Source organism: Nelumbo lutea, chromosome 5 (genome assembly GCF_056320005.1).
Source record: "Nelumbo lutea isolate HS-2025 chromosome 5, American lotus-T2T, whole genome shotgun sequence".
Lineage (NCBI taxonomy): Eukaryota > Viridiplantae > Streptophyta > Magnoliopsida > Proteales > Nelumbonaceae > Nelumbo > Nelumbo lutea.
Window position 1 is genome coordinate 41,467,204 of NC_142688.1, and position 21,679 is coordinate 41,488,882.

General features: G+C 39.9%; 1 protein-coding gene across 2 annotated transcripts in view; it reads left to right on the forward strand.

The window, feature by feature from the left end:
• Positions 1 to 331: 331 nt before the first annotated feature.
• Positions 332 to 21,679, forward strand: part of NDC1 (NAD(P)H dehydrogenase C1) — a 71,859-nt gene continuing 50,511 nt past the window's right edge. Inside the window, exons 1-3 of one of the 2 annotated variants that reach the window (XM_088945363.1) lie at positions 332 to 761; positions 10,868 to 11,061; positions 13,820 to 13,915. In XM_088945363.1, coding sequence (XP_088801489.1) covers positions 713 to 761; positions 10,868 to 11,061; positions 13,820 to 13,915 — 339 coding nt within the window. In that variant the 5' untranslated portion in view covers positions 332 to 712. Of the gene's footprint in view, positions 762 to 10,858; positions 11,062 to 13,819; positions 13,916 to 21,679 lie in introns of both variants that reach the window. The other variant, XM_088945362.1, reaches the window with a different exon arrangement.

A 21,679-nucleotide genomic window follows, 5' to 3' on the forward strand; every position in this document is an offset into this window, starting at 1 on the left:
TAGGGGATGACAATTTGTCTCCAGTACCTAGTCTCCCCAACCCCATGGACCCATGGAAATTGTCTTGTAAGGATGGGGATGGTATTATGGGATCCCCAACCAGGGACAGAATGGGGAGTGAAATCATCGCCCTGATCCTGATTATATTATATATAATATTATTTATATTATATATATTAAAATATAAATAAAAAAGTATTTATATTTTAAGACTTTTTTATTAAATAGTTATTTTATTTAAAAAATATTTTTAATTAGAAAATTTTGGAAATTCGGGTCCCTATGGAAAATCCGTCTCCATCAAGGATTGGGAATGGAGACCGATAGGGATTGGGGGTCGGGGATGAAGTTTCAGAATTGGGTTGGGGATGGGAACATAGTCTCCCTGTTGTGTAGCCTCATGAAGCGAAAAAGTTTACCGGCCAGGTTTGGACGCAAAAGTCAAAACCTAGCCCAAGCCCGAAAATTTACCGGCCGACCCGGTCCGGGCTGGAAATGATCGCTCCATTGGCCCATTCTCGCCTCTCCGCTGATCCGCTCCCAGAAGGCCAGAATGCGAAGACGTTGCGGCTATCGTGGAACAAACAGAGCCGCGAAGGAAGGGTAGCGGCTACTCTCAACTCTACCCTCCGGTCGCTTATTCATTCGTTCAGCTTGATTAACCAATACCTGGAAAACGAAAACAACATTGTACTGCTTTTTTTCCCTTCGAATGGCGCAGTTTGCATTGTCTGCTTCAGCAACACTGACGCCCTTCGAACGTGAGTTCTTGTTCTGGCTTGAAATTTCTTATATTCTTCTTGCCCAGAATTTATTTGATGTGCCTTTGATGGGGTTTCCTTATTTCTCTGTAATCATGCTACTTTGAATTTGTCGAGGCATTATAAAGGATGTTGAAACACTGTAAATTGCCATTTATCTGTTTGAGAAGTAGTTTAATTCTTAATGGGCTTAAAATGGGTTCCTTGCTCTGAAAATATGGTTCTGTCAACGAATAAAAAGGAGTAGGAGGTCGAACATCTTTTCAATTTCTTTTAACCAGGATGTTTTTGTTTAATCAATTGTTTAACAATTAGGATGTTTGTTAAGAAATATGTTCTTTGTATTGCATTCATAAAGTTGAAGCTGAACATCAATTGACAAATGCTATCTGGACTTCATTCACGCGGAACAAACTTGCATTGTAAAGGGGATGGAAGATTGCAAATGATAAAAAGAAATAGATGAAAAATTTCTGCTCGAGAGTTTACTTGATGCATGTTAATGAACCATTCATGCATGCCATGGTCATACCAGTGGTACTGGAAGATCGTTGGGCGCCAAGTTTTGTCTTACTGATCAGAAAGAGAAAGAAAAAAGAATTACCACTGATTGGAAAAGAAAGAAAAAAAAGCTTATATCTTGTTTACATCCCTAATAGGCAATTGTAAACGTCTTTGTTTAGATTAAACATTGTTTGTTGTATCATGATTCATGTCTCAATCTTGGTGTACTTACACACCTGAATATCTAAGCAAGGACAGTTCAAGGTAAAAAAGTGGCACTGAGCTGCCAATTACATATAGTAGGTGTATTGTATTTTAAAAAAGGCCATTACCCAATGTTGGGCTCAGCTATCTGGGGTCTTGGGAGGGGCAGACTGGAAGTGGTCCTAACCTTTTATTTTTTGGACAAAGTGGCTGCTGTCAGATTCAAACCCATGTCCTCACGCTTGCTAGCGCGAGATTTTACCATTACACCAAGGAAAAGCCCCTATAGTAGGTGTATTGTATTAAAGCATAAAATGTAAAAAGATGTAAATAAAAGTGCTCAGACTTGCAAAGACAACTTTGGAGCTATGCAACATCCAAGGATGAGTCCCTTATACTATACAAGTAAATAATCAACTTGGAAAGGAGATACCCCACAAAAGCTGATTCCTTGTGGTTACTCTTCTTAAATGCTGTCAACCGGTGAGTTAGTGGATCAAGGAACCTAGTGGAAAGAGGGATTCACTTTGGATACCAATGATCTTGTCTTTCAAATCTAAAGGCATGGCCTCAAAGACCGTTTTCACTTTCCTATCTCTTATCCTCTAATCACCATTTGATGATCTACTTCAATGCATATCTTCTATTAGCTCAAAGATGCAGATAACTCTCTGTGAAAGTACACTCCATTTTATATTGGTTCAGCTACCTTCGTAACTGACTCACAATAGATTTACAACTTGTCAATTTGGTAGCTAGATTAGTTAATCCGAGCAGTCTCTGAGTTGTTGGCTCAGGATACTGACATGGCCTCCTTCTCCTCCTAGAATACACTCACAACTTGCTGGCCTGGCCCTCGGGATCCCTAACAACACCCTTCTGTTTTCTCTTGGGTCTAGATTTTCCAGGGTCAATATGATCACTGTGTGCTTTTGGGGAGAAGATCTATTGATAGTCCACATTCTGATACATGATAATCGAATCTACTGTAACAATTTGAAGTCTATTAAGGAAGGAGGATATTGGTAGGTTAACTATTTCATCCCAATTCATGATGTAATTAACTAAACAAACATGAAAAAAACACAGAATCAGTTTTAGATGGAAGGCTAAGGGAAATTAGCCTTGCCCTTCTATGAAAGTGGTAATTGAGATTCCTCCAAGAGAAAACTGGGATTTATAGCATTTGATAATCTGCATTATATAGCGTTGCATCTGGGTTCAAATTTGGCATTGCAAAAAAGAGTATCCTTTCTTGCCTGTAGAAGTATAGGCTCATTTCTTGTAGGGGTAATATGATTTGTCTCTAGATTCTTTGAACTCCATTTCATCTTCTGTTTCACAGTTAAAGTATTCCAAAGGCTAAGGGCTTTGGCCCACTTTTAGTTGAGGAAGATTAAAACAATGCTATTAGGTAATGCTATGCTTATCTTATGAGGGAAGTATTGGTTGGTAGATGCTATGCTAACTGGACATGCAAAGGCATGCCTGGATATAATATTGGATGTGAAGTTTACACTACAAAATGAAGTATTTGACATGCTATGGCACCCGTGTACAGATATCCAGGTATCATAGTAAATTTTCAGTTCCTCTTAGATGGATTCTGACGGAAGATGATATTGTACCTGACTTTTTGGCTTAAGATGTGGTACGGGTTAGAGATTGCAATGCGGTAACTTTATGCTGTTCTAAAGAGATACTTGGGGGAACTTAAAGTTTATTTTCCCTTTTTGTTTGTGATGCCTTTTTGCCTCTTAATGATTTATAATATCACTTATAATAAAAGGACACAAAAATTAGTTCTTTTGTTCACTTGTCAAATCGAAACCTATTTTTGGGATTTTGGTTCTTGTAGCAAACCTAGAGACCTTGGGATATCTGAACCCATGTCTTTAATTATGATCTGGAGGAATTCAATGATCCAAACAAACGAAAAAAGAGAAGAAGAAAAGAAAAGATCTGGAGGGGTTCTCGTGTACTATAGTATGTGACATTAGGGTGTAATATAATGAGCCTAGCAGGTCTTTCTAGCTAATGGGATCTTGAAAATCCTTTGCCAAATACTTATAATATGCTTAAAAAGAGAAAAAAAAGATAAAAAATTTCCTATCGTTTTGTCTTTTGTTTGGCTAATGGGGAACCAATAATCATTTATCAAAAAAAAAAAAAATTGGGGAACCAATAAATATCTATATCAGAGGAATGGCATTTTGTGATTTTTTTTTTGGACTGGCAGTATAATGTTCAAGGATGATCCTTCATCCTTCATCAAATTTAAAGCATTTTGACATGAATACTTACTTGCATTATTTAAATCTAAGTCAAGTAAAAAGGTATCTAGTGTGGGAACACCTTCTTCTACTGGGTTAAACTGGAAATTGGGCTTCAGAAGAGGCTTAAGGGAATGTGAATGCATATCTTTGATTCACCTTCTTGACTTTTTGGGGGAAGCCTTCCTGGATCCAGACCTTGAGGACTTGAGAATATGGTCAGCCTCACTAGGTGGCCTCTTTACCTGTTCCTCTTTTTTTCCAAGTCCTTACCTTTCCCAATTATCAAGGGGTGGACTTCCTTGTTAAAGAAATTTGGAGTAAACCTATTCCTTCAAGCTTTCTGCTGGGAATTTTTCCTTGTAAAGGTAAAGACCTGTGATATGCTACAAAGAAGAAGGCGCTTTTCTTGCCTTTCTCCTCATTGGTGCTTCACATGTAGGAGTAGTGGTGAGACCCTCTCCCATCTACTAATCTCATTTGCCTTTGTGCATAGAATTTGGGAGTTTTTCTGTGCTCTTTTTGGAGGGGGAGTTTTTCATGTGCCTTGGTGGACATCTTCAGTCCTCACTTTTTGTGACAACCAAAGAAAAGAGGGAGAATACTCTGGAAAGCTACTAAGGAAGCAGTTAGTTGGGTAGTTTGGGAAGAAAGGAATAATATAATATTTAATGGAAAAAGCAGAACCTCTGAGGAGGTGATAGACAACATCAAATTGAAGGTAGCACTACAGGTCAAGACTTTGGATAGCTTCCAAATGTTCTCAGCCACTGATGTTCTTAGAGCCTGGACTGAGGTAGCACATTCTTCAAGAGAAAAAAGAAAAATAAGAATGGAGTGGAAATCCCGAGAAGACAACAAAGTAAAACTGAACTTTGATGGGAGCTCTTATGGTTTGGCAGGAATAGGAGTAATCAGAAAATTTGAGAATAGAATATTGGTTCTATTTTCAGGGCCAATTGACATGGGTAACTCCCTAAAAGCAGAATTATTGGCATTGCTGCAATGTCTTCGGTTAGCAAAACAACTGGGTTTTAGACAGGTGGAGGTAGGAGGGGACTCAAAGTTAGTTATCTCATGGGCTAATTGCGGCAGAATATCCCTTGGACTCTCAAACATGTTTTAAGGGAAGTTGAAAGGATTGTGAAGGATATGAATGCAGAATTCAAGTGGGTAGAAGGAGTGCAAATGTGCTAGTTGACTCCCCTTCCAAACAAGGGGTATTCAAGGAACAACTATTTTGGGCTTCTATGTAACTTCGATTTTGATAATTGGGTGATGACTCTTTTTCCATCAAGTTGTACTAATCTTATTTATATTCCAATTTAATAAAATTAATCTTATTGCTAATTGTTATTTCAGTAGCTTCAGTAGTTCGAACCAGAAGAGAGTGAAGGAGAAAGAGCAGAAGAAGAAGAATCAGTCAAACTTGGTAGCCTAAACCCTACCAATCGAACATAATATGGATTAGGGGTTCTTAATTAAAGTACAATGACTAAACTGCCCCCACTTAAGTATGGGACGAGAAGTCTAATTATAATTGCCACATCAACAAATAACTTAAATTGAATGAAAAGACTAATCTATCCCTCATTCGGCTAACTCTAACACTCCCCCTCAAGCTGGAGAATATATGTCATATAATCCTAGCTTGTTACATATATAGTTCATTCTCCCTGAGCTTAAACCTTTTGTAAACAAATCTGTCCACTGATCACCTGAGCCCACATGTTTCGTGCTTATCTCTCCAATAAGGACTTTCTCTCTCACAAAGTGGCAATCAATCTTTATGTGCTTTGTTCTCTCATGGAAAACAAGATTAGATAAGATGTGAATTGCAACTTGATTATCACAGTACAATCTCATAGGTCTGTCCATTGAGAATCCAATTTCTTGTAGGAGGTTTCTCAGCCATACTAATTCACATGTAGTGTGTGCCATGGCTTTGTATTCGGCTTCAACACTATTCCTTGCCACAACAATCTGCTTCTTACTTTCCATGTCACTAGATTTCCTCCAAGGAATGTGCAGTAACTTGTAGTAGATCTTTTATCTGACACTGAGCCTGCCCAAGCTGCATCTATATACCCAACTACCTTAAGTCTTCTTCCTGGTTTGTACAATCACCCATGACCTGGAGCTCCCTTCAGGTACCTTACAATTCTAATAATTGCATCCCAGTGAGGTATCTGAGGGTTCTGCATAAATTGGCTCACCACGCTGACAACAAAGGAGATGTCTGGTCTTGTGATAGTCAGATAGTTCAGCTTCCCCACTAACCGTCTTTATCTTCCAGGATCATCAAATATTTTACCTGTATCACTACTCAACTTAGCATTTGGTTCCATGGGAGTTTCAGCCGGTTTTGCACCTAACAGTCCTGTTTCATCCAGCAAATCAATGACATATTTTCTTTGGCACAGATTTACACCTTGTTTTGATCTGGCAACTTCTATACCCAAGAAATACTTCAACTTCCCAAGGTCTTTTGTTTGAAAATGTTCTTGCAGGAAGGCCTTTAGTTTATCAATCCCTAATTTGTCACTGCCAGTTATGACAATATCATCCACATAGACTACTAATAAAATCTTTCCGGCTTCTGAATCATAGCTGAACATTGAGTGGTCAACTTGACATTGTTTCATTTTAAAATTCTTCACCACTTCACTAAAGTTCCCAAACCAAGCACGAGGAGATTGTTTTGACCCATAAATTGCCTTTTTCAGTATACACACCTTACCATCCTCCCCTTGATCAACAAACCTAGGTGGCTGCTCCATATATACCTCCTCCATGAGGTAACCATGAAGGAAGGAATTTTTAATGTCAAGTTGAAACAAGGTCCAACCATACATAATTGCTAGGGAAGTTAAGATTCAGACTGAGCCAATCTTTGCCACTGGAGAGAAGGTCTCCATATAGTCCACCCCATACAACTGAGAATAACCTTTAGCAACAAGTCATGCCTTAAACGCTCCACACTACCATCCGACAAGTATTTAACAGTATACACCCATTTACAACCGACAACAAGCTTACTTGGAGGAAGAGTAGTGAGCTCCCATGTGGGAGTATGCTAAAGAGCAGAGTTCCTTCTCATTGCTTGATGCCACCCGGGTGAAGTATGGGCCTTCTGGACATCCTTAGGTATAGAGATAGATGACAGTAGAGAAACAAACTAGCAATGTGAAGCAGAAAGATGAGAGACTGAAGCAAAATTAGAAATGGGATGTAGGGTACAACTACATTTGCCTTTTCGTAAAGCAATGGGAAGATCAAGCTCTGAAGGTTTTGGGACAGGAGCAATAATAGGATCTGCAAACAAGGTAAAAGCTGGAGGAGGTGCCTGTGTCTGTTGATGAGTATACACGTGCCGGATCAGTGGTCATTCAGTAGGAATCTGCACTAGAGGAGGTGAAGGTTCAGCCCCAACTGGAACAATCGGAACAGGATCATGGGCTGGAAGAGGGAGAGAAAGCAAAGGTGGAGATAACGATACTTTAAGTGGAATGGACTCAAAAATAGTGACATCAGGACATACATAGAACTTCCGAGTAATGGGATTGTAACACTTATACCCTTTTTGGGTCCGAGAGTAGCCAAGAAAGATACACTTAATAGAGCGTGCATCCAGCTTGTCTAACCCAGGACTCAGATTGTGAACAAAGCACACACAACCAAAGACCCGGGGTGTTAATGGAAAGGGAGACAAGGTGGGGAACAAAATAGAAAAGGGAGACCGACCATGAAGGATGAAGGATGAAGGAGGGCATCCGATTAATAAGGAAACAAGCAGTAAGCACATCACTCCAAAATCGTTTAGGAACACTCATATGATGAAGAATAGACCAAGCAGTTTCAAGGAAATGGCGGTTCTTTCCTTCAACCACCCCATTTTGTTGAGGGGTGGATGCACATGAAGTTTGACGAATGATGCCATGTTGTTCTAAATACTGTTGAAAAGAAGTGAGAAAGTATTCATGACCATTATCTAAATGAAGAACTCTGATTGGAACACCAAATTGCGTATGTATTTCAGCATGGAATTTTTGAAAAATGGAAAATAATTCACTCATTTCTTTTATTAAATAAATCCATGTCATCATTGAACAATCATCAATAAAAGTGACAAAATACTTGTAACCATTATAAGATTCTATTTTAATTGGACTCCAAACATATGAATGAACAAAAGCAAAAGGACTCAACATACGACTATCAACTCTATGACTGAAGGAAACCCGATGGTGTTTCCCATATTGACACGATTCCCACTATAAAGACGACAAATGACTCAAAGACAGAACTGGTATCTTGAGTGCCTTGAGAGATGGACGTCCTAGCCGACAATGCCATTGTAGAAGAGTGAAGGAAGTCTGAAGTGCAACTGACGATCCACCACCGTCAAGATAATACAATCCACCGGCTTCATGCCCTCCACCATTCTTCTTCCCCGTCTTGAGATCCTGAAAAACACAAAATGAAGGGAAAAATGTAATAGAGCAATTAAGGGTCGTAGTTAATTTACTAACTGACATAAGATTGAATGGAAATTTAGGTACATATAGAACATATGATAATGAAAGAGAAGTCGTGTCAACATTACCAACACCACAGATGGGAGAAGAGGAACCATTGGCAAGGGTAACAGTTTGAGATGTGGAAGTTTCAGAGAGGGAAGAGAACACACCTGGAGTCCCGGTTATGTGATCACTGGCTCGAGAGTCAATAATCCAGGGAGAGGGTGGGATTCCAGACAAGTTATACCTGAGTGTGAAAGGGTGGCTGTAGTATATTGTGAAGTAGCTTGAAGGAACCTCTCATACTCATCGCGCGGTACACTCATCATCTCCTTCCCGGAAACAGATGTAGATGTGAAAGGTGTGAGATCTGGCTGTTGGTTATCACTAACATCAACCCCACCAGCTATTGCATGTTTAGCCCATGGAGATCATAACAGAAATTCACTGAATGTCCTTCCCTACCACAGTGGGTACACTTCCTAGTAGAGTTACCTTTTCCTTTACCACGGCCTCCCCCTGAGTCACGACCACTACCACGGCCAAATATGGAACCACCACGACCTCCTCAAGATGCATGTCCTCCCCCTCTAGTACCACACCCACCTCCTCTGGCTACCACAAATATTGATTTGCCAGATGGTGTGGTACTCTTTGTAGAACCCAAAGAAATCCTACGAAGCCTAGCAAATACTTCCTCAAGAGTAGAAAGAGTAGAGCCTCCCAAGATTTGGGCTCTAACTGGTTTGTACTCTAATTTCAGCCCCACTAAGAACCTAATGACATCTAGTTGTTCCCTCTGTTGTTGCTGAACCTTAACATCTGGAGTTGGGGGATGATAGACATTGAGTTCATTTCTGAGGTTTTTCAAATTGGAATAGTACTCTTCTAAGGTTTTATTCCCTTGCTGCAGATCACAATACTCCTGATAGAGCTGATATACCCTCGTAATATTATCCTGCCCAGAATAAAGCTTCTTGGCATGTTCCCATATGTCCTTAGCTGTATCTAAAAACGTAAGGTTGGCACCTATTTTGGGTTCCATATTATTTCATAACCATGTCATGATTTGGGCATCTTCCTGTTCCCAGTCATCAAACCCTGGAGAGTCAGTTGATGGTTTATCTTCCTTCACATGTTTCACTTTCCTCTTTGCCTTGAGAAAAAAACTTATACTGGCTTGGCCCATGGCACATAGTTCTCACCATTAAGTTTAATTGAAGTCATTTGCACACCCAGATAGTCAGAGGGAATCATCACACCAGGTTTCTGATCACTACAACCATCTCTTGTTGCTGCCATGATGCCCTCCCAATGCTACTTCTGATGCTGAATCCCTAGTCACCAACCGAGTACTGCTGTCAGGAGCTTGATGTTTCGGGCACTACAGCAGTCTCCAAACACAGATAATAGGTTCACAACCAGTCACAATCAATCACCACTATGTAAACTACCATTCAGATTAAGAGCTTGATATTTCAGACAGGTTCGGCTACCATTTCAGATTAAAGAAAAAAGGTAAACTAGCATTCAGACAGCAACAACAAGTCAGAAAATTGATGTAAACAATTTGGCCACTCATTCCAGCACAAAAATACAGACTTTTGTTCTTGTTCACACCATTACTGATTACACAGAACCATAAATCACAATGACAGTAACTCAGCAACTCAACTAACCACACACGAGCCCTCTTGAAACTGCTCAATAGAGGATGAACATCACAAACACCACCACACGACCATAGCTGTTACACATGGTGACAGCAATATGGAACTGATAGCCTAGCACTGCCGCACCTTCCTAACCACTTGAAATAGGGACTGCGGTAGTCCTAAAAAAATAAAACTTGCTGCAGTAACTAAACTTGCCGCAGCCTTCTTCTCCTTCGTTTAGCACTCTGATACCATGTTATTTCAGTAGCTTCAGCAGTTCAAACCAGAAGAGAGTGAAGAAGAAGAAGAAGAAGAAGAAGAAGAAGAAGAAGAAGAAGAAGAAGAAGAAGAATCAGTCGAACTTGGTAGCCTAAACCCTACCAGTCGACCATAATATGGATTAAGGGTTCTTTATTAAAGTACAATGACTAAACTGCCCCCACTTAAGTATGGGACAGGAAGTCTAATTAGAACTGCCACATAAGCACATAACTTGAACTGAATGAAAGGCTAATCTACCCCTCATTCGGCTAACTCTAACACTATTAAACAAAAGGAGTTTTCCTTCTTTGGCTGCATATGGTAACTCTAATAAAAAATCTTTCCTAACTGGATGATGTGGGATCTAAAGGAGTTTATATTCAAAGTTATTTGTGAATTTAGGCCTTCAGTTGAAGCAGAGGAGATAACTTTCTCAGGTCTGTTGGAATTTGTAAAATTTCAGGGGCCAAAGCTTGTTCCTTTGGCTTGTCTCTGACCCATCTAGGGATCTTTTAGTAATGTTGAACTGCTGCTTTAAAATTTAGATACGTTTCTCTTATGTACCTTACCCACAATGTAAATTATAACGATGTTGGATTTGGATTTAGTCTGATGTTGGATAAACTGAAGACAAGATTATTACTTTGAAGTTACATCATTTTGAAATGTTAACTTTTTAGTTATTCCAGGAGGGGCAAAATATTGGAGCAAACTATTTGCTGGTTCTTCAAGAAGATATGCAGGCAATACAATTCCATTCACAAGATCCCCAAGGAAAGGACTCAGCTTTATTGCATTGGGCACAACAATGAGAAATGGGGACATTATGCAGACGATTGAAGGAGAAGCAGTACTGCCAACATATGCATGGCCCGATAAGCAGGTTGGACTCCTTATATTAGTATTTATCTTTCTTGTATTGGAGCATTTCTGTCATTATTGTTGAAATCTTCACAATGCCCAATTATTTGCATTACAAAAGTTCATATCCAGGTTCAACTTTTTGAATCTTTGTATGAGAATTTATTCTACTTCCAGTGAAGGGAACGACATTTGTACAGTGTTGTCTCTTTATGATAAGTGAACCACTTTTTTAGGTGGCTAGTGGTCTATGTTTTTACTAGTACATCTTTTTTTTTTTTTTTAAATTTTTTGTAACCAAACTTTTTGCATTGAAGAGATTTTTCCACACCATATAAGAGGTTTCATTTGAAGGAGGGGGAATTTGAAGTATGTTTTGGATGGATTGGTTGATCTTTATCTCCTTTTTGATTGTTTTTATATTTATTGTGTTCTCATCTCGTAATGAGATTATGGGAAGGTCTTGGGAAATGGGCTCACAAAACAATGGACTTTCCTTCAAGAGCTTTCTTGTAAATGGTACTCTGGAAGGATGGCATACAAGGGATGGTCTCATTACATAAAAGGTGATTATTTCTTTTTGTATTGTCTCACACAAGCTTCCCAGTCAACCCAAACTTGTTTCTTTGTAGCTTTTAGGTTGTCTGGTCTGTAGATAATTTTGATCCATGGCAGGACTGAGTTGGTATAAGCAATCTGAGTCTACCTGAACCAACATGATGTCATGCTTTCTTCACATCTATGTTTTTTTTTTGATCAATAACACTTTCATTAAATCATCAATAGAAGATTTACAAGAGGAAGACAAACACACTTATCTTCCAAGAGCAACAAAGAACCTCAAGAAAAGGAAAAAAAGAAAAAAAACACACACACACACACACACTAAAGTTACAGCTTATCCCAAAACAGTGAATCCCTTCTGCCCTTTGTTTAGCTAAACCGTCAGCTAATGAATTAGCCGATTTTTTAACCCAACATGTCTTAACTTCCATCTCCCGCACCAGCCACTTGAATTTTCTCCTCTCATTATTGTACTTCCATAAACCATTGTGATCTTTACTCAGCCACCCTATCACCACCTCTGAATCCCCTTCAATTATGAGCTTCCTGATGTTCAACTCCTTAGCTTTCCGGACTCCTTCCATAACTGCAAAGATCTCAGCTCTAAGGGAGTCACCCACCCCAATTGGGCCCGAGAACATGGCAGAAATGACCCCATTTTCATCCCTAAAAACACCCCCAATCCTCGATTGTCCCGGATTTCCCCCACTACACCCATCAAAGTTTAATTTCAAGAATCCACCAGGTGGTGGGGTCCAAGCCACACTCATTACTGACTTGGTCTGTGTGCAATTTGCAATTTCACCCCACTTCCTCAACATGTCATCCACAGTGTAACTTATGAATAGTGCTAAAGATTTCAGCCACTGTACTGCCCTAACATGTATGATAGCCCTAAGATCTGCTGCTCCTCTTTGAGCTTCTGAGAATATCCTGGAGTTTCTTTCTTCCCAAAGTGTCCAACATACTGCAGCCCTTAGTCCTCTCCACATTGTCTTTCCCCTTTTTATCTGCCACCTGAAAAAAGAAGGGGAAAAAGGCCCTGCAAGTCTGATGGGGGATTCCGGCTACATCCATATAGGGAGAAAGCCTAATCCCAAATTGACCTTGCAAAATGGCAAGACACCAATAGGTGAAAACCAGTCTCCCTAGCCGCTTTACAAAGAACACACCACTGAGGTGACAAGCAAGTATTGGGTCTCTTCTTTTGGAGTAGATCACCAGTGTTGATTCTTTCCAGATAGGCTTCCCAACAAAAACTACCAACCCTAGGAGGTATTTCTCTGCACCAAACCTCACCAACAGGGAAAGGGGGGAAGGTAAGACTGGTGGACTGACTTAAGACTTTGAAGAACGAAGCACAAGAAAAGATGCCATTGGGGGTAGGTGTCCAAATTCTAGAATCCACCCTAGTGGGGTACAAGACAATGTTATCAAGAAGTGCAATAAGGCTCGAAATATTGTTGAAGTTTGAGTCCCTCAAATCCCTTTTTAGACCCAAGTTCCACTCAATCCTAGAAGTGGAAGAGGACGGGGTGGTTAAAGACGAGATTGACTCATTTTTCAATTCAGAAAGAGCATACAAAGAAGGAAACTGATCCTTTAGAGGGGCACTCTCCACCCAAGTTTGTTCCAAAATTTTTATGGAGTTACCGGAATTCAATTCATACCTGATATTAGGGGAGAAGACTGGTAGCAGGTCATGAATGGCTTTCCAAGGAGAATTGCTTGTGGTCCTAGCTCTGACTCCAGCGTCCCATCCATTGTGCTCCAGTCCATGTATACTTGCCACTATCCTAGCCCATAGCTTCTCCTTCTCCATAGGGAACCTCCACAACCACTTTCCCAACAGAGTCATATTCCTTTTCCTAATACTCCCAAGCCCCAAACCACCACAATTCTTACTCCTACACACTATCTCCCAGATAACTCTATGATCCCTCTTCTCCTCTCCCGGCTCCTAGCCCCAACCACTTTCCCACAATTCTTCACATCTATGTTAGTCTTGGTCTAACCTGAATGGACATGATTCCTACCTCTTTATATTTATTTTAGTCTATTAATCTAGGGAAAATGTTGCTCCTTGGTCAAGTTGTATTCTAGTTGTTTTTTTTCCAAACTTCTTTCTTATTTTCTATTTTTTTTCATGTAAATTGAAAATACGAGATTTAGTGGTCTTTTTTTTTTGTTAAAGTGGAGGTATATTTTGCTTACAGAAATCACGAGTTTGCATTCTAGGAGGAGGATTTGGAGGCTTATATACAGCTTTAAGATTAGAATCTCTTGTGTGGCCTAATGATAAGAAACCTCAGGTAAGCTTTGAATCAGTGCCATTAATTTGAGTTTTTAAATTTCAACATGGCTGATTTTTTTTTCTGCCATGAAATAAGTACTAATCCATTATACACTGATAAACTATTGTAAAACTTTTCTTTCAATGTTGTTATAATATATATTTTTTTTCCAGTCTTCGCAGTGCCTTTGCAAAGTATCAATTCTCAAGTTTGAAAATTGAACAAATAACAAACCATATAATATTATAGGCTATATTACCTGGATACAGCAAGTACACGTTTGGGTATGGTATTGGATACGATGTTTACACTAAAAATTGAAGTATCTGATGTGATACAGCACCATTGGGCAGGTGTCTGAGTATCATAGATTACGGATGAACCATGTAAATTCATAGAACAATCACACCATGATTCCAAATCTTCAACTGCTATGTTCTAATGCTGAAAGTTTTAAGTAGTGCTGGTGAATCAATCTTGTCCACTAGATACTTTGTAGTGGATTTTGTACTATGTTAGATTGATAAACCATACTCAGTTTACTATTCTTTGAAGTAGTGCCTCACTGAGTTCTATAAATCTCTATCAGAGTGCCTCTGACTTAATAGTTCCAGAAAAGTCGGGGCTATTTTAAATATGGTTCCAAATCTTCAATTGCTGTCATGAGTATAAAGATTTTGAACAATGCTGGTCAGAAAAATTTGCCCACTGGATATTTTATAGTGGGTTTTACTATCTCAAATTTACAAACCACACTTGGTTTATTATAGCTTTAGATTTTGGAGGATCTAGATTACAAACCAGATCTTATAAAAGTGAATGGTAATATTTTGAGAGAATATTGTGATACAAAGTTCTTCAAGATTGGATATTTGATACCAGTCAAGTTATATTTAATTGACTATAATTTTTTTATATGTGAGTCAAAGCATATTTATTAACATATCAAATGAAAATATGTGAATTGTACAAGCTCTTATGTATGGGAGGGAATCCAATCTGAATTACATGTAATCTCTAGTCTAATTGGCAGAGTATGGACTGTATTTAGGGAACTACAGTTTGAATTAAAACTGATTTGAACTATTGGATATTGTTAACTTGTTACTATGGGTACTGTTACATTAAGGGCCATCATCCAATGTTGTTCCCAGCTATTCGGGACCTTGGGAGGGGTAAACTGGATACAGACCTAGCCTTTGTTGTTGTTGTTGTCGCCTTTTTTTGGGCACAAAGTGGCCGCTCTCAGACTCAAATTTGGGTCCTTACACTTGTCGCCCAAGGTTTTACCATTACACCAAGCAATGGTCCCATAGGTACTGATACATGAAGATATGATAAATGACTCTTTTCTTTCTATTTGTGTATTGGGTATGCTTTGTTGGTCTACCAGATTGATTCCTATATATATTTATCAGAAAAACAAAAAGATTGATTCCTAGATATATTGACAGCTCTATCTGGTTGATGGAACTGATTTTGTTTTCTTCTATTATATCTCTCGCAAAGCATTATTGGCTAATTGCCTTTTAAGATTCAGAAAGGAAAGAGAGGCTCTTTGAAGAAGGGCGGTGGTTGGTAAGTACAGAGTAATAAGTTTGAACAGGGTACAAGAGAATTTGGTTCATATGGTGCTTCTCTATGAAAAGGGATTATGGCGTTTTATTCTGAATTCTCAAGATCTAGGATAGCTTGTGGTGGGGAATGGTAGTAGAGTGGGGTTTTGGGAAGATGAATGGTGTGGAGAAAGAAGATTTTGCTAGATTTGTCCAATATTATATAGGGTGAGTTCTACAAAACATTATAGTCAGATGATGCTTTGAAAAGAGGTAAGCAGATTGTGTGTGTTCAACATTTAGATGCCCATTATTAGTTAGGAAATTGTAAGAATGTAAATTGTTGTTTGCTGAATTGGAAAATATGAAGGTTGATTGCAACAAGTGAAGGGATGAGAGATTCATCTCATGGACGCCCAAAGATTGCGGAATAAGGGGCGAATTTCAAAAAATTTTTCTCTCCCTTCAACTGGGAATCACATTCCCTATTTAGAAAATCATATTTTCAAGGATCATTCTTGAACCTTAAACTGAACCAGATCTGAACCAAAAGGAATAGGAGAGAATTATACCTGATACGGAGAAGTAATATCTCCCAACGAAGGTGTTCACGCCCAAGGAAGGATCCAAAGACTGCTCCCACTGAAGATGGCGCAGTGCAGGATGGAGCAGAATCAACAGTGTTCTTCCCCAAGAATTCTGTCCTTCGCAAGAATCAGTAGAATGGTACATGAGCACAGCTTCCTTTTCAATCCTTTCTCAAAGAACTGATGTCAAGATCCAATCTTGACTTCTCCCACAATTGGAGATCGAACTGGAAAACAAGGTGGCAAGAACAGGGAGGCGGCAAGAGAGTATTCGCAGGGTGCAGAATTCTCTCTTCTTGATTTCAGCACTAAAGAGAATCTGATGCATGTCTCCTAAAGGCTGCCGCCCCCTCCTTCTTTTTGTTAACTTAAAAGATCAGCTCCTAATCCCATTAGGAGCTGCTTATCCAAATCATATTTGGATCAGCCTTCTCTTCTAGTGATAAGGATAAACCCTTATCTTATCTGCTGATTAAATTAGCTTTCTCCTAATCCCATTAGGAGGTTTCTAGATCTGAATCACATTCAGATCTGGACTCTCTGAGTGGATAGGATTAAGACCCTATCCTATCTGCTAATCCATCTCAGAATTCGCCCCTTTAATTAACTAAATAAATAGCCCAGTTCGAAATGGGCTTTTAGTCCCATTAAGCTTATGTGCTCACTTAACCTTCCTAACTGCTGCCCAGTTGGGGTGGGACCCAAGCATTGATCTACACATCAGCCACATGGGTTCGGCCCAGCCTTTGTTACAAGGCCTGGTCGAATACACTGTTAAAGACAGTGCACCCCCTGAAACCCATCGAATGGGCTCTATGGGCCCAACACTTACCCTAAGTGGTCCCTGGGCCAAGCCACCTTGTAACACCTAGGGACTGTGGGCAGATGCAAGATTAGCCCATCAGGTATTATCCTCAATGGTCTTACACTTAACCTCTCAGCCCTTAATGATCATACACTGCCCGACAAGAGAGGACCTCTCCCTCGGCTGTAAGGAATAGTGTTGCACTCTCTACTTATATGGATCCCGGGAATTAAAACCTTTTTGCAAACAATTTAGAAACCATAATATATATACTTTTATATCTCATATAAAATATACTTTGCAAAGCAAATCTCAACGGTTGAAATCGGCTGCCGACAGTCTTGGTTTCCAACAGTGAGTGCATCCCCAATCGTTTCCTTTGTCCGACAAAGGGGCTGATTCTGCCACTATGATCACCCACTCGGATGAATTCTCAGACTGTCCCAACATACCCAGGTTTTGACCCCCGCTAAGGATCTCACTGATTGGTATATCAAAGACAACCTGATCTGACACGTAGTGCAGTATCATAATCGAGTCTAGGGGTCGGGTGTAACTTTCCAGTTTTGCCCATCAATCTCCAAGGTCCAGGGCAATACTGGAAATCTGGTCCAGTTCAAAGATTCAATTAATCCCACACTGTATGTGCCTAGGGTCTCACCCTGGTAGCTGAGACAAGCCACCCCAACCGACTTGGTGGCACTACAGTGTCAGCCTTGTCGGGATAGGTCTCCCCAGACCGACCCACTGGCTGTGAACATTCTAAACTAACACGAGTCTCAATAAGTGTCCAGTTTAAGGGTATTACACAGAAACATACCAAGGGAACATGAATCAAATATGCACTTTTATTCATTTACAATAAACTCATAAAGTACATCAATTCGATTGAAGCTAAGGGCATACAAAACTGTCTAACAACAAGGCAGATGCAAGATGGTGGAAATAATGTTTTGATGCGAAGCTCACAATCAAAATTTTCTATGATGCTTTAATCAGGAATCATCTGGATATATCTGATGTGAATGAGGGAATGGGGGAATCCCTCCTAGGGTAGGTGGGAAGTGTTTGCATGGCTATTATCTTTGGATGGTCTCCTTTCTTTAGATCACCTAAAATGAAGGGGTTTTCAGTTGCCTAACATGTGTTATGTGCAAAGAGCTAGAAGATGTGTGTCATTTATTCATTCATGGACTGATCTCTATGCATTCTGAGTTTAGAGAAGTGAATTGGCAAGATTTGGGATTCAACTTGTGGTTGATTTTGGGTCTTGCAATGGAATGTTTCTGGGGTTTTGTTGTATCCATTGATTGTTTGATTCTCTTCTTGTTTGGTGAAAGCTCTTCACCTGATCCTCTCTATTTTCTTTTTCTTATAATGAATTCATGCTTATTATAAAAAATTGTTAAATTTATGGAGATTTGCCTTCAATTTTTGCATATCATACAAGAAATGGCTAATTTGGTCAGAATAATGGATCCTGGAGTTGGGATATTGTGAAGTCAATAATATTCTTAGAGACAAAAAGAGAAAGAAAATATTTTTATTGCAGGTTAGTCTCCCTTCACCAATTAAAGGTATTTAAGTAACATGAACTCTTTTATAATTTTCTACCTATTGGCCATGGTCACTCCACATGAACAGAACTAATTGCACCTTTGTAAGGACTGAGACTGGCTGAATGCTTTGATTACATGAATTTAGCTACGGAAGGGCTCTCATGTTATTGTACACCTGTTCAAAGATAACGAGTATGGGCTCTTGAAATATGGATATTCCATGAGGGAGATGAAACAATTTACCATAAGTCTATAACATTGAGGACAACCTGCTGAGATCAGCCAAGAGCATGGTTGATGCCATTGCAAGACAAGGAACAAGCAGGAATCAGCTGTTTTGACATTTGATTGCCCAAGGAGGGAGCTTATAAATAGTAGTGCTAATGGATGTGTTTTCACTGTAGCTACTGTAGCTACTGTAGCTACAGTAGTCCGAACCAGTAAGGAGAAGAGGAAAGAGAAGAGAAGAAGAAGAAGATGAAAGAACTATCGAACTTGATAGCTAAACCCTATCAGTCGACCTCTTAATAGTGATTAGGCTTCTAATTAAATGTACAAGGACTAAACTGCCCCTACTTAAGTATGGGACAAAGAACCTCTAATAAGACTACCACATAAGCTCATAACTTAACCAAGGTGAGATGACTAATCTACCCTTATTCGGCCAACTCTAACACTCCCCCTCAAGCTGGAGAATATATATCATATAATCCCAGTTTGTTACATATATAGTTCACTCTCCCTGAGCTTAAGGCTTTTGTAAACAAATCTGCCCACTGATCACCTGAGCTTACATGTTCTGTGCTTATCTCTCTAGTAAGAACCTTCTCCCTCACAAAGTGGCAATCAATCTCCATGTGCTTTGTTCTCTCATGAAAAACAGGGTTGGATGAGATATGGAGCGCAACTTGATTGTCACAGTACAACTTCATAGGTTTATCCATGTGGAACCCGATTTCTTGTAGGAGATTCCTCAACCACACTAATTCACATGTAGTGTGTGCCATTGGCTCTGTACTCGGCTTCAGCACTGCTTCTAGCCACAATCGTCTGCTTTTTACTCTTCCACGTCACAAAATTTCCTCCAAGAAATGTGCAGTAACCTGTAGTAGATCTTCTATCAGACACAGAGCCCGCCCAATCTGCATCCGTGTACCCAACTACAAGTTTTCCTCCTGGTTTATACAATAGCCCACGACCTGGAGCTCCCTTCAAATATCTTACAGTTCTAAGAACTGCATCCCAGTGAGATATACGAGGGTTCTACATAAATTGGCTCACCACACTGACTGCAAAGGAGATGTCTGGTCTCGTGATAGTCAAATAGTTCAGCTTCCCCACTAGTCGTCTATACCTTCCAGGATCATCAAATATTCCCCCTGTATCACCGCTCAACTTAACATTTGGTTCCATAGGAGTCTCAGCCGGTTTTGCACCTAACAGTCCTGTTTCGTCCAATAGATCGAGAACATATTTTCTTTGGCACAGGTTTACACCTTGTCTTGATCTAGCAACTTCTATACCCAAGAAATACTTCAATGTCCCAATGTCTTTTGTTTGAAAATGATTTTGCAGAAAGACCTTGAGTTTGTCGATCCTCAATTTGTCACTGCCAGTTATGACAATATCATCCACATAGACCACTAATAAAATCTTTCCAGCTCCTGAGTCATAGCTGAACACTGAGTGATCAACCTGGCATTGTTTCATTCCAAAATTCTTCACCACTTCACTAAACTTCCCGAACCAAGCACAAGGCGATTGTTTCAACCTATAAATTGCCTTTTTCAGTTTGCACACCTTACCAGCCTCCCCCTGAGCAACAAACCCAGGTGGTTGCTCCATATATACCTCCTCTATAAGGTCACCATGAAGGAAGGCATTTTTTATGTCAAGTTGAAATAAGGGCCAATCATACATAACTGCTAGGGAAATTAACACACGGACAGAGCTAATCTTAGCCACTGGAGAGAAGGTCTCCATATAGTCCACACAACTGTGAATACCCTTTAGCAACAAGTCTGGCTTTTAGACGCTCCACACTACCATCTGGCAAGTATTTAACAGTATACACCCATTTACAACCCACAACATGCTTACCAGGGGGAAGAGTAGTGAGCTCCCACGTGTGAATATGTTGAAGAGCAGAGAGTTCCTCCTCCATTGCTTGCCTCCACCCAGGTGAACTAAGAGCCTCTTGGACATTGTTAGGTATGGAAATAGATGACAATAGTGAAACAAACTGGCGATGTGAGACGGAAAGGCGAGATACTGAAACAAAATTGAAAATGGGATGGAGAGTAGAACTACATTTACCTTTCCGTAAGGCAATGGGTAGGTCAAGTCCTGAAGGTTCAGCAACAGGAGCAACGACAGGATCCACGGACAAGGTAGAAGCTAGAGGAGGGGCCGTTGTCGTTCGACGTGTATACACTTGCCGAATTGGTGGTCGTTCAGTAGGGATCTGCACTGGATGAGATGACGAGTCAACTCCAACAGGAACACCCAGAACGGGATCACTGGCCGGAAGAGGAAGAGGAAGAGGAAGTAAAGGTGGAGACGAAGATGCTTCAGTTCCTGAGAAGAAGGGAACAAACTCAAAAAAGGTGACATCAGGACAGACATAGCACTTCCGAGTAATGGGATTGTAACACTTGTACCCTTTTTGAGTCCGAGAGTAGCCAAGAAAGACACACTTAATGGAGCGTGCATCCAACTTGTCTATTCCAGGACTCAGATTGTGAACAAAGCACACACAGCCAAAGATACGAGGTGTTAATGGAAATGGAGACAAGGTGGGAAACAAGATAGAGAAGGGAGACCAACCATGAAGAATAAAGGAGGGCATCCGATTAATGAGGAAACACGCAGTAAGTACAACATCACTCCAAAACCGTTTAGGAACACTCGTATGATAAAGAATAGACTGAGCTGTTTCAAGGAGATGACGGTTCTTCCGTTCAGCCACCCCATTTTGTTGAGGAGTGGATGCACAAGAAGTTTGATGAATGATGCCATGCTGTTCTAAATACTGTTGAAAAGAAGTGAGAAAGTATTCACGACCATTATCTAAATGAAGAACTCTGATTGGAACACCAAATTGCGTATGTATTTCAGCATGGAATTTTTGAAAAATGGAAAATAATTCACTCCTTTTTTTTGTTAAATAAATCCATGTCATCATTGAACAATCATCAATAAAAGTGACAAAATACTTGTAACCATTATAAGACTCTATTTTGATCGGGCCCCAAACATCTGAATGAACCAAAGCA